Source organism: Lytechinus pictus, chromosome 12 (assembly GCF_037042905.1).
Source record: "Lytechinus pictus isolate F3 Inbred chromosome 12, Lp3.0, whole genome shotgun sequence".
Classification (NCBI taxonomy): domain Eukaryota; kingdom Metazoa; phylum Echinodermata; class Echinoidea; order Temnopleuroida; family Toxopneustidae; genus Lytechinus; species Lytechinus pictus.
Window position 1 is genome coordinate 30,020,373 of NC_087256.1, and position 13,973 is coordinate 30,034,345.

Here is a 13,973-nt window from a genome sequence, read left to right on the forward strand (position 1 = left end):
AAAATAAAAATCCCAGCTAAGGTTATAATAATTTTCAGTTTTAGGTCAAATAAGAACTGCCTACCCTTTTAGACGTTCACACACCAAGATATGTATGCATCAAGTTCATCACCATACCATTACAAAGAATCAGAATCATCTGGGCCCCATCTTACAAAGAGTCACGATTGATCCGATCAATCGTGACTATGGACAGCCAGCAACGTCAATTATGCATGCTTGTTCAAGATATTTTCTAGCTATGATGTATATTCATGCATTCATTGTTTTCTTGAAAATTCACTGAGCTTCTCTTTGCATACAAAGGACATTGTGCAAATTTTTAATCGAAAAAGTTATGACATTGATGGATTTCCATAGACTTACGATTGATCGGATCAATCGTAAGTCTTTGTGAGACGGGGCCCTGATCAGCAGTACCTTAGTGTATCGTAGGTGGACTGCATTGGCTGTGGCCCCTTAGCACTCTCAACCAGGTTTTATTGTAAAAACATTCAGATAATGTTTGTAATATACACTAGGAAAATGCAGAACACCTCCCATCCATCAAAGACAACATTTTCAATTTTTATTTATACTTTTGATAAAGCTGATCCATCCCTTTAAGTAGCAATATTTCCCCACAGTTAGATTTAAAAAATATGAATTTATGTGCAAAGATGAAACTGACAATATTTTCCTGATAATGGGATGATATAAATGAGACATTACAAATATTTATACATTTTATGAGAAATCAAGCGGATGATTTTGAAATAAACTAAGCAAGTCAGGGAAGGGAGAATGGGGGGGGGGGGGGGGACGACAATATAATTGCAACTATCAAAATTCATTTAATTTCATTTTTCAACATTCTTATTAAGAGGGAGAAAATGTACTGGAAATAAAGTCGTGAAAAATATACTAACATCAGTTTCTAAAAAAATATATATACCTTTTGACAATAATTAAACCCAAATAACTACCACTTAAACTATATCATTAACATGTTTTAGCACAAACATTTCAAATTATCTCTCATAATTATAAATTGTATGATTTGACAATCGGTGCAATACTTCATAACAGGGTTCACTCTATTATTTGTTCTTTTATTCTTAAATACACATCGATTCTCAAATATATAAGCCATACACGTCAGCCGTTTTGTCACGGGAAAGACTGAACAAAGTCATTGCTGAAAATTTCACAAAACTTGCAGGAAAAATGTTGTAATATTCAGAGAAATTCTTCGGATTCACTTTATAAAAATCAAGTGCAAGTCCCAAATGCATGTTTCTGATTAGTTCAAAATTAATTTGTGTTTGATTTGCCAAGTTGTGTGTTTGATCACGGTGTAAAAAGTGATATTATACAACACGATGTGCAATGTGCTGTTATCGCATTGGATTTATAGGTTGAATACACAATACACATTCAGGCATGTTATCAGTTTTCCATTACTTACTCTATACTTATCGATCTGTTAGACAATATTATATATCATTCATTATATATTCCCTATATCCACTCTCGATATTATCATTTTGGGAATGAATAGTGTAACCAATACTTCCTTACCTATTGGACGATTCCATAAAATTATCAAATTTTTTGTACACCGACCCCCATTGTTCTCAAGTCTCACTTCACTTTATAAACTGACGAAGTCATGGTCCTCTGAGAACATTAAAGACTGTCAAAAGAACAAGAAATTTCATGAAGGTCCCACGTATAGGGGGTCGGACGTACATATTTTATGTAATTGCCCGTTTAACATCTGGATATTACAGGCTTATTGAGGTATATAACCTTTAGTATAACTTTTAAAAGCACAATTGTGGCAATAGCATCGTTTGGGTGCAAAAAGACTCATCTGGACCCCATCTAAAAAAAGAACGGTAGTGGTTGAAATGATCTTCAATCATGGAAAGCGGGGGATACTACAATTCTTCATCTAGAATCTAGACCAATCAGTGTGATAAAGAATTATTGCATCGTTAACTTTGCATACTTCAGATCCATCTGAATTGATCAAATGTTTCTGAGAGCAATTATGGACCTTTCATACATGCTTGGATGAAGGACGGTCAGAGTCAACTGTATTCACTTGTGACTTAAAGCATGAAATTGCTGTAAAGTTTTCATAACAAAATAAAACTATTTAATTCTACTCTACAGTGGAGTTACTATGTCACTTGGTTACTCATTTCTATCTCTCATCTACAAAGAGTGTTGTAGTGTTGTGACATTCTGGCATCGCTGTCAAAAATACTGTCCAATCATCGGAAGTGCAATGTGTGGGGCAACATGTACCTGCTGAGCACCGATACTGTCCTACGAAAGCCTGGAGACATTCTTTGCTTCCTTCGGTTCCACGAAACATACAACAACGATTAAATATATAATGCATTCAAGATTCCTTTTGGAGTTTCCATGCTTGTATTGTAGTACAGGTAAACAAGTCCACTCCGAGAAAAAGATTAAGCACACGCATGGTTAAGAATTCTTCGGTGGTTGTTAGAGCTTCTTTGAAGGAAAAAAATATAACAGCACCACCACATAGGTTAGCGTTCAAAGACTGAATCAATTCAGTCCAGTTTCTAATGAGGGTAAGGGTGATCTGGTCCTATGGAGGGTTAGGCCTGGGCTAGCTGCTGGCTGATAGTACAAACATTGAATAGACCAGGAACTGTATGAAGGTGACGACAACAAGGAATGTAGCAAAAGACTTGACTCCGTGGCTCTTCCGTTTGACGATACGGAGAGGGACCAGAACCCTGGTTTGAGAAAAAAAAAAATATCAACACAAATGACTTAATATTTTCAAAGATATATCGTCCATAGAATAAACATACACATCCATTATAGTGCACTTTATGAGACATTCATTGATACCATACGTTGTCAGGGAACTCAACCTATTCATTGAATGTAGCCATTGCAACCTTGCTTGCACTGTTCATCAAAAGAGCATAATATCAAGGTTAGAATGAATTAACTATCAAACAATTGCTATTAAAGTGTACAAAAAATCCTTTTCAAAGATAAATAAATAAATGAATAAATAATTAATAAATAAATAAATGATTAAATAATTCAATAAAAAAGTAAATATTGGAAAACAAATGACTTATTATTTCAAATAAATAAATTGAAATAAAATGAATAAGAAAATATAGAATTAAGAAAACAAATTTGAAAATGAAGTAATAAATATATGAAATAAATAATATTTTTAAAAATGAGATGAAATAAGAAAAAATAAACAAATGAAAAAATTCAAATAAATAAATAAAATAAATGAGTAAATAAACAATAAATAATCAGATAGATAGATAGAAGATAGATAGATAGGGAATTTGGGTGTGACTTACCCTTTAACAAGTATGAAGACAATTACAGAGATGAAGACAAACTCCATGAAAGTGAGGGCAAATGACTGATTTTTCCTGTGAACAAAAATGTAAGATAAAAAAGGAAAATTTGGTAATAATACATTGATAACTAACCCCCCAAAATATGTGACCGGGTCATCCAAAAAGCAGGTGCTTGTCGATAAACAAGTGGAATGCCTCTGGCGGTCTCACCTGCATCACACGATTCAATATAGCAGCAGTGCTGACTTTGAAAACTACTATAACTCGCACAAGATGTTCAGTGATACTTGGTTACTCTTATGTCCACGTATTATGAACTAGACCAATACACTAACAGAGATATGATGGTAATTCAACAAATACCCCCAACATGGCCAAAGTTCATTGACCTTACATGACCTTTGACCTTGAACGCACAGGATGTTCAGTGATACTTGATTACTCTTATGTCCAAGTTTCATGAGTCAGATCCATAAACTTTCAAAGTTATGATGGTAATTTAACAGATACCCCCATTATGGCTAAAGTTCATTGACCTTTGACCTTGGTCATGTGACCTGAAATGCGCACAGGATGTTCAGTGATACTTGATTACTCTTATGTCCAAGTTTTATGAACTAGACCAATATACTTTCAAAGTTATGATGGTAATTCAACAAATATCCCCAATTTGGCCAAAGTTCATTGACCCTAAATGACCTTTGACCTTAATCATGTGACCTGAAACTTGCACAGGATGTTCAGTGATACTTGATTACTATTATGTCCAAGTTTCATGAATCAGATCCATAAACTTTCAAAGTTATGATGGTAATTCAACAGATACCCTCCAATTGGGCCAAAGTTAATTGACCCTAAATGACCTTTGACCTTGGTCATGTGACGTGAAACTCATGCAGGATGTTTAGTGATACTTGATTAACCTTATGTCCAAGTTTCATGAACTAGATCCATATATTTTTAAGCTATGATGACATTTCAAAAACTTAACCTTAGGTTAAGATTTTGATGTTGATTCCCCCAACATGGTCTAAGTTCATTGACCCTAAATGACCTTTGACCTTGGTCATGTGACATGAAACTCAGGCAGGATATTCAGTAATACTTGATTAACCTTATGGCCAAGTTTCATGAACTAGGTCCATATACAGTACTTTCTAAGTTATGCTGTCATTTCAAAAACTTAACCTTCGGTTAAGATTTGGTGTTGACGCCGCCGCCGCCGTCGGAAAAGCGGCGCCTATAGTTTCACTCTGCTATGCAGGTGAGACAAAAATGGACTTTTGAAGTTCATTTTCACACCATTAAAAAAGTTATCACAGGCTTCATTGTATAGTTTGTTTTTAAAATTGCATGGCGGGGGGTCGGCAAATGTCAAGTATTTCTTGCTGTGGAGGTACTATGGCCGAGTGGTCTCAGGCGCCTAACTAGACATTTGAAAGTCTGGCATTCGATCATCAGCCACGGCACCTATGTCCTTAGGCAAGGCCTTATAAAGCAGCAGTGCTCTTTCATCCTACATTCAAATAAATGGTACTGCTGCATGCATTCTTCCTTACTATGTGTACACTTGTTTTGCTTTTGTTTTTTAAATTCATCTTCCAGACATAAATGAAAAAAAAAACATTTCTGCAACTTGTAAAAATTTCTTAGCGACGTCTTCTTGTTGAGAAGTGCATTCTTTGTGTTGTAAACTGGACCAAAGAAATGAAATCTGCTCTTTTAATGGTGCTCAAAAAGATAAAGGATTCTACTCAGAGATGGACAAATTGCTGGATGAATTTAAAGCGAGGTGTGAAAATTCAGGCAAAAATCTGAAAGAAATTGAAATAGACAAGTTGATTCTAGACTCGTATTCAGTGAGGAACTGAATGCAGCATTTGAGATTTAGATTGAACTTGATGAAAGTGCGAGGTGTAAGGGACTCTGTCATTGATAACACAGATAAAAGAACAATTGAGAATAAAAATGAAATAAAACACAGAAAGGCCAGGGAATGGAGATATTGGCAAAAGCTAAAAACTACATATTTATGAATCATGTCTGCCCTGTCACCTAGAGAGAAATGGACACAAAAGACAGAGATAGTTACTGTGCAAAGCAAAAAGTCCGCATTCAGCATTTCCCAATGATTTGAAGATGATGAAGTGCTCCTAGCTACAATATATCAAAGGAACTTATCTTCCAAAACGCTCCATCTTCTAAGCTCTGGCATATAGCATAGATATTCAGTTGGGCTATGGTTATGAGAAATTGAAGCACATTGGAAATTTGGGGCATTCTGTAAAATCATAAAGAAGAGTAAATTCACAATTCAAATTTAGTATATTAAGCTTGATATTATGTCTGCTTTTGACTTGGCTGCTCTAGCTACTTGTTAGTCATGAGATTAGTATAAACATAAACAAAATTGACGAAAGAGAAGACTACTTACAGCCATGTTGGTAAGCTTTCATCCCTCATCTGAGCTGCGTTAAGACTTCCATCGTTATGGCCTTTGACCTTACGGAAGCCCCCATCCTCTCTCCTGTTGCCGCTAAGCCTCAGGGTATCCCTGAACTCCCTCCCCGTCTCCTCTCTCTTGAGGCGATCCATGTTCTGGATCCCCTGATTCCTGCCTGTCTCCTCGTCCCTCAGGATCGGGAGCTTCCGGTGGGCCTCCAGTTTCAGCCGATTGGGGTCCACCCGAAGGTGGCCGTTGATGCGCTCCTTCCGCCCACCATTGCTGCTATCCTCTCCCTCCGCCTCCTCTTCGTCCTCTTCATGGAAGCTCTGTTTGTCCTCTCCACCGCCAGGATCACCCCTTCCTCCATTCCTGATGCCCGCATCGCCGTAGTTCCCATCCTCATCCCCCTCTCCATCTCCATCTTCAACCTCCTCCATGGCACGGTTGGCTTGCTCTTCCTCCCGCTGTTGCCATGGTTGTCGGGGTTGGTTGGAGAGCTTGTGGGCTAGGAACGGATACTCTTCCTCTCCTAGTTCTCTTATCATTTCAACAGCCCATAGATTGTGCAATTCATCCTCTGTGACCAAACAAGCACATGCATTTATAGGGAAATTCAATGTAAAACATTAAACGATATACTGTTGTGGTCCAAGGTGGAAAAATGCTTCCCCCAACAAAAGGAGAAATTGAAATTTCATGGATTTATTTTTCATGGGTCAAGATAATTTCTGAATCCTGTGTATAGAAAAGATATTGAATGGTTCTAGGCATATCCAAATGACCTGATAAACTTAAAGGAGAATGAAACCTTTGGAACAAGATAGCTTGCGTGAAAACAGAAAAATCAAAGAAACAGATCAAAGAAAATTTGAGAAAAATTTGACAAATAGTGAGAAAGGAATGAGCATTTGAATATTGCGATCACTAATGCTATGGAGATCCTCACATTGGCAATGCGACAAATATGTGTGATGTCACTTGTGAACAACTCTCCCCATTACTATAGTATATATATCACTTAAACTGCCTCTTTTATCACATCTATCAGTAGATCATGTATTCTTTTTATAGGAGGGCATGTAATACAGATTTTTAAAGAATACATCATGGATAAAGAGTTTGTATCACCATAAGAAAAAGCAAAAAGAGACATTTTGGGGGTATTTTATAGTCCATCAAAGGGAAAGTTGTTCACATGTGACATCACACATCCTTGTCACATTGCCAATGGGAGCATTTCCATAGCATTAGTGATTGCGATATCCAAATGCTCATAACTTTCTCATTATTTGTCTGATTTTTCTCAAACTTTCTTTGTTCTTATTCTTTGATTTTTCTGTTTTCACGCAAGCTATCTTGTTCCAAAGGTTTCATTCTCCTTCAAGTTTATCAGGTCATTTGGATATGCCTAGGACCATTCAACAGAAGCCTACTTATTCCAATGGTTTCATTCCCCTTTAGGAGTCATATCTTTTTACATTTGCTATGAAAAGCCTCATAAGTGTTGGTAGATTCCCCTAAGTGTCTTTCACTAATTCATTCCCATTACTGCATTCCATGAACATGAATGTCCTAAACATGATATTGTCACTAGCCGAGTGTAAAGCCATGCATACCTTACAAACAGCTTTTTAAAAACAACCCCTGAGGTGTGATATCCCCCATACAGATAAAACAAAATAATCAATAGATGTCATCCTCACCATGATTTGAGAAGTCGAGCCATCCTTTAGGCCTGTCTGGAACAAGGAAGATTTGTATGGTGTAGGGGAACGGTTCCCGGACCCCTCGCTCAAAGAGGACCAAGGTCCACAATCCTGGCTCCATGTTACCACACATCAGGGTGTTGATGAAACGGACGGTATCAGACTGTTAGAGGCAAAGCAAGAAACGATAACTCAGGATTCTCAATTTATCATTAAAATCATAGTTTTCTCATCTTCATCATCACTTACATCAGTCATCATTTTCCCTCTAACAAAGAGTTATCTGACACTCACATCATAATGACACTCCCTCTTTCCACTTTGTGGTATTCATTTGTCTTTTTGGTATCAGGTGTCCTATCGTGAGATTTTTCCTTTTTGGAAAGCTCTCTTCTGGAGCAGCTGTGCTCCAGTGTATTGTTCATGCAGGTATCACATCTGGGACTGATATTCTCCAGGAGGTCATCCTGTCATGGACCATCTTCACCTGGCCTGGTTGGTGAGTTCGAAACAATACATGTAGGTGGATGACTTGTCTAGCGACAAATCATTAACTTAAGGAGAGGTTATCCTGGTATGGCCCACCTTAACCTGGCCGGAACGTTTGAACCAATGGGTGGATACCATATCTCATGACAAAACCTTGACTAAACTTGAAGGGAGCATGTCCTGTTATGGCCAACCTTCACCTGGAGGAAGAGTTTGAACCTATGCCTTGTCTAGCAACCAAAACTTCATAAACCCTTGCCTAAGGGCAAGTAGTCCTGTTTTGGCCCACCATCACCACTTTGGTGGAAAGTCCGAACCCACTGGTGGATACCTTATCTTGAGACAACAAAAACCTTGACAAACCTTCTGGACGGATGGATGTGCCTTCTTGAAGGTGATGATGACATCTATGAAGCATCTGACCTCTCCCTCAGGGTTGATAAGACTTGCGTTGAAGTGGACAGCGTGGTTCTCAGCTGTCTTCTCGTTACCAAAGGTGGTGAAGGAGAAGCTGTCTGGGGATCTACCGTCGTAGCTATCATCTGTCAGGATAACATTAGAAATATATCAATCAATAAATAAATAGTCAAATCTGATCTAGTGATCATCTGTAGAGAGGGACCACCTGTCTGTAAAGAACACCAGTATGGTTTCCCTGAAGATATAAAATCTCTTTACTTGCCTCCCTTAGGTGGACTCTTAAGCATGTCTTCAGCTTTGGCAAAAGGTCGGACAATGTGTACTATACTCAAGTATCACCAAACATTACAATAATAAAAAAGCGTAGTGATAGCTGAATGCATTTTTTTACCAATTAGAATTGAAATATGGCATTTTTTCAGGAAGTTATGATTTAAATTTAAATCGAGCACCCTCTCTTGGTAATGTTAGTATTTTCATTCAACGTAGTCATTTGAGCACTTACTCTACATACTTAAAAATTGGATATTAGAAAGCGACTAACAAAGATCATATCCTGAAATTTTCAGCCCATTCCATGCAGGTATCAATAAAATTTTCCAATAAAACACATTTTTTTCTCAGAGGCCTTGTTCAATATTCAATGCATGGAGAATATGTTTCTTCTATCAACTGAAATCCATCATTCCCATAATCTTCTACCCACATTCATAATTAATTTGGTATCTTATCATGAAATTAATCCCATAGTGAACAATTTAAAAAAAATAAAATAAATGAAACACCAATACTGAATACGCCACAATTCCCAGTTGAAAATCATTATTTAATCCAAGGATATGGGTATCATTGTTTCTCCTGGCCTCGCACAAACTCACCAGGTAGATTGTCGACCTCGTTACACTCTGGAGCTGGTAACATGTCATCACTCAGGTTGATATATGACGCTAGATAGAGGGTCGACCCGCCTGCAGCCTCAGTAGGGATAGGGGAACTTGGCTGGACCTGAGTTTTTCTACAGATATCAAGAAATAATGAGGGGTGTGCTTCATAAATTTGTATTCTGTTGGTCTCCAAGCAATTAGTTTACTTATCAGATTTATCAGTCTACTACATGTACGTAAGGCTTCCATTTTGCAGTTTAGAGTCCAATTATTCCTTAATTCATTAATAATTTCATAAACAGGAACACCCCAAGGTCGGAAATTCCATTTGGGCAATGTATTACTTATTTGAGTTTGTACGTCTATTCTAATGCGAGGAAAAATATTTCTGTTCAATCATCACTGTTATTTCATTCAAGCAATCTTCGACTCACAATCATAATTATTTTGGTAGTTAATCATGCTATTCAATGGAGTTACTAGAAAAATTTGGTAATTTTTCAGGCGACAAAAATGTCTTCTGAAAAAACGCATCATATCAATACTGCTAACCTGCTTGTAAGCAAGCAATCACAGGACTGAAGGCTTAAGCTCCTTCCCAAGGGACCTAGTGATAAATGAGCACTATCGCACCCAGTAAGAATCAAACTCTGGTTACTGAACAGTGAGACCACAGCTCTACCAACCGAGCTATCACACCTCCTCCAATAATAAGGCGATTACTTTTCTCTAATCGAAATGCCCATATCGGAAAGGCAAACAATTTGAAATGCAGTAATGATTTTACAATGTCCTTACTTGTCTTTGGCATGTTTGGTGGTCAGGTATAGACCTTTCATTTGACCCCTTGAAAAACACTGGTGTCTACTCTGTGGTATCTGTAAAAAGAAAAAAAAAAAGGAAAAAAAAAGAGGAGATATAATCAAGATACAAGTTATGAGATACAATATACAATGTTATTTTATTGATCCATGATAAATGATAGCATTACTTTGGAACCTTGCATCTAATGGCTTTTAAACAATAGGCCTACCCTTAATACAAGAAATGGAAAATACAATATTCAGTATCATACGATTTTCCATTTTCAATTAATTGCATGAATACGCAATGGCAAGAAAAAAGGGTATCTGAATTATCATGTGATTGTCAATAAATCACTTCCCATTTTCAGAGAAGTGGTAACTGGTAAATGTATGTTTCCATGACATTTGCATCTGCGGCAATCGCTCCTATAAGAAATGCACCCATTAATCCAGACAAAAACCCGATCATCAAACCTTACCTTGACCTTAATACTAATCCTCACATGATTCTGAACCAAAAACCCTATCACGACCCTAACCCTAACCTTATATCTTCAGAGATAAAATTAGCGGAGGAGTATTTGATATAAAACCCAGCGCACATTATGCGATGCAATTGGGCCCGTAACACAAAGCTTAGCAATGATCGTAGAACAATTTTCTATGATTAATTCCATTGACAACAATGCACAATCAATTGCGAAAATCAAGCGTAAGATTAATCGCTAACCTCTGTGTTTCAGGACCCAGGTGGCCCGTAACACAAAGCTTGGTAATGATCGTAGAACATTATTATACGATTAATTCCATTAACTACAATGCACAATCAATTGTGAAAATCAAGCATACGATTAATCGCTAGCCTTTGTGTTACGGATTGCAAAATCACAAAGTTTGCATCAACTTGCAATGCGCTGCAAGAATCTCAGACTTTTGACGTGTCAAATCTTTCTGCGATTTTTCAATATAATTTGAGCAAATCAGATGTTTCCTAGACAATGACCTCACATTCGCTGCTGCAGAGCAGATAACATACGCGTAAAAGGAGGTGCCATGGAGATGCAGCGTGTTGAAGAGCTGTTGCAACGTGTGCGCTGACCTGCAATGCCACTGCACTGAACTGCGATCGCCAACTTTTTGCAATCTGATCTTAGTGCAATCATATCGCTTAGTGGAAGAGCCGTGGTGCAGTGGTGCTGACTCTCGCCTTTTAAAAAGAGGGTCGTGTGTTCGAATCCTACTGCGGTCTAGCATGCGTTAAACCACTCTTTGCCATTCTGGACCCGGGTGCTAAATAGGTACCCGGTAGGATGCGAAAGTTATTGTAAGTTTGAATTTGTCAATGCAATCATGAGGCTGCAATGAATGCAAGGAATGCTCCCAAGGGAGTGGACATTGTGCACTTTTCGTTTTTGAAATGAATCCAATGACCGGGGTAATAATATGCTGTAAAGCGCTTTGAGCCGCTTCGGGAAAAGCACTACACAAAAACTAGCTATTATCATTATTATCATAGTGTGTGCTGGGAGTAAATGTCGCATGAACCATCTGGTACAAATACTTACAAATGATGTCCGAAGGGCTCTCTGTTCTCCTGTAGAGGTTTCAGACTGTAAGAAAAGATGAAATGAAAAGGAAACATTCAATACCAATATTTCATAATAAAAAGATGGGATTCTTTAATGAAATTCCCTATGTATCAAGCAAGGCTACACCCAAATGATCTACTTTCAGTTTGGTCTCAACCCACATCATTGACAACCAGTACATCCCACTACTAATCATTTGTAACAACTGACATTTAGACCTTTTACCATTATGTCCAATCCCCAGTTAGGTTGTACCCTTATTTTTATTATATCCATGTGATCTAACACCACATAGTCTATAATTATGGTGAACTGTTTATGAACCATATTTGCATTATAAAAAAAAAGCAGATGAAGTAGATATTAGACCACCTTGCCATTAGACTAACAAGAATTAAACTAAGTGATTTTTAGACCATGTGATCATTAGATCAAACAGTAATAAGGCCACACTGATAGAAGAAATAGATGATCTGAGAATTAGACCATCTTGTAGTGGACCAAGTGGATATAGACATATCAAAAGTTTTGAATACAGTACACTGCAAAAACTCTGGTGTTGATTTAACACCAGCCCGGAATCTATAAATGTCCACACCAGAGAAGTGTTAAACAACACCAGTTTCGTTTTGGTCTAACATCAGATAGGTGTATATACATGTACAACACCAATTAGTATTAAAACGGCATCGGTTTGATTCCAAACTGGTGTTGTTTCAATACATCTCTGGTGTGGACATATATAGATTACGGGCTGGTGTTAAATCAACACCCGGGTTTTTGCAGTGTATATTGCACAATGTGATGGAAAAACCTAAAAACAAGAGAGGACTGGTTTTACCGATGGATGCACTTTAACACATCTCCATGTTCTGATTGTGTCAGATTTAGACGGGTGTAGTCAACATTAAATGTATCCTATTAAACTTCCCACTTGACTTTAATGCCTTATTTGAAATGGTAATGGCTCGAAGCAGACGCCCAGGAAAAGTAATCTAATCTTCCAGAAATCTATATATAAAGAAGTTCTGCGTGCTGGAGCAGTAGACATTGACAACTCTTTCTAATGAATACTCTTTACATGTAGACTTCTTCTGATATCTGGTAATACTTAATATGATGGTATCCATATTAAGAAAACAATGGTTTATGATTTTATCATTAAAAAGTGAAGTATATGCTCACATCATTTCTTGGTTCTAATTCTGTATTATGATTATATTGTATACATTATGGATTATTTTGTATATTGCAAACAATGTAAATACTATTGATAATATATTATTGTGAACATGGTTAAAAGAGGATTGCATTCATCACGAGTGATTATTCTCTCCCCAAATTTTTCCATGAAAAGTCTCATGATAAATATAAATGTTTTATGGTATTCTCCGAGGTGTCAGTTAATTAGTGAGGGGGGGGGGAGGAATACAAGTTATTCATAAGATATCTTTTTATATCAGAATTTATAAGAATTTAAAGATTTTTTTCCCCAGTATACTGTTGAGTACATCCAGTGAAGCGTTTCATCAACGTATTTGTCCGACATGTTGTCAGATCTGACAACTTTCCTTGATTTTGATTGGCTGAGCACTGTAACAGGACTTGGCGGATAATACATCTGATAATTCATTTTTAGGAAACACTCCCTTATGGTTAATCAACCACATTTTGTGGTTTTAAAAACCGTCTCTGAATATTGCAAATAGAAAAAAGAGCAGGAGAATAAAAAAATCTACACAAAATGAGCCCATCTTAAAAACTGTGGAATCTCCAATGTTTTGGTTTTTTTTTCCAAAAGAAAATGATTACTAAAATCCTGTGACTATGCAAATAGAGCTGAAAAATCAATCTATTCGCATGCAACTTTTCAACCAGGAAAGACATGCTTTATACATGAAATTCATTTTCAAAAGTTGGCATTTGAAATCTGCCAATGTTGCCAATTTGAAGAAAATAAGCTGATGAAACAAAGGCCACATACATGTACAGTGTATATCAGGACTCTGAATGGGTCAGGTAATATGGGCATCACGGTCGGTATTGAAAACATAAGGTATTATTTATTTATTTATTTATTTTATTTATTTTGTTTTATTTATTTTATACTGCAGGGTAGGCCTGTTCAGTTCTTAAAACTGCTTTACAAAGGCGCCCTGCAGTTTTAAATACATGTCAAGATAACTATGAACAACAACAACAATAACAAACAACATCATAAATACAAAATATCTAACATCAGAAACAATTAACACCAAAATATAGAGTGGGAAG

General features: G+C 36.9%; 1 protein-coding gene across 1 annotated transcript in view; it reads right to left on the reverse strand.

The window, feature by feature from the left end:
• Window positions 1–574: 574 nt before the first annotated feature.
• The window catches only part of LOC129272716 (uncharacterized), a 41,705-nt gene continuing 28,306 nt past the window's right edge, over window positions 575–13,973 (reverse strand). Inside the window, exons 7-14 of the mRNA XM_064107235.1 lie at window positions 11,676–11,720; window positions 10,103–10,182; window positions 9,299–9,435; window positions 8,364–8,542; window positions 7,509–7,674; window positions 5,794–6,382; window positions 3,357–3,431; window positions 575–2,759 (exon numbers count right to left, since the gene is read on the reverse strand). Coding sequence (XP_063963305.1) covers window positions 2,630–2,759; window positions 3,357–3,431; window positions 5,794–6,382; window positions 7,509–7,674; window positions 8,364–8,542; window positions 9,299–9,435; window positions 10,103–10,182; window positions 11,676–11,720 — 1,401 coding nt within the window. The 3' untranslated portion in view covers window positions 575–2,629. The remainder of the gene's footprint in view (window positions 2,760–3,356; window positions 3,432–5,793; window positions 6,383–7,508; window positions 7,675–8,363; window positions 8,543–9,298; window positions 9,436–10,102; window positions 10,183–11,675; window positions 11,721–13,973) is intronic.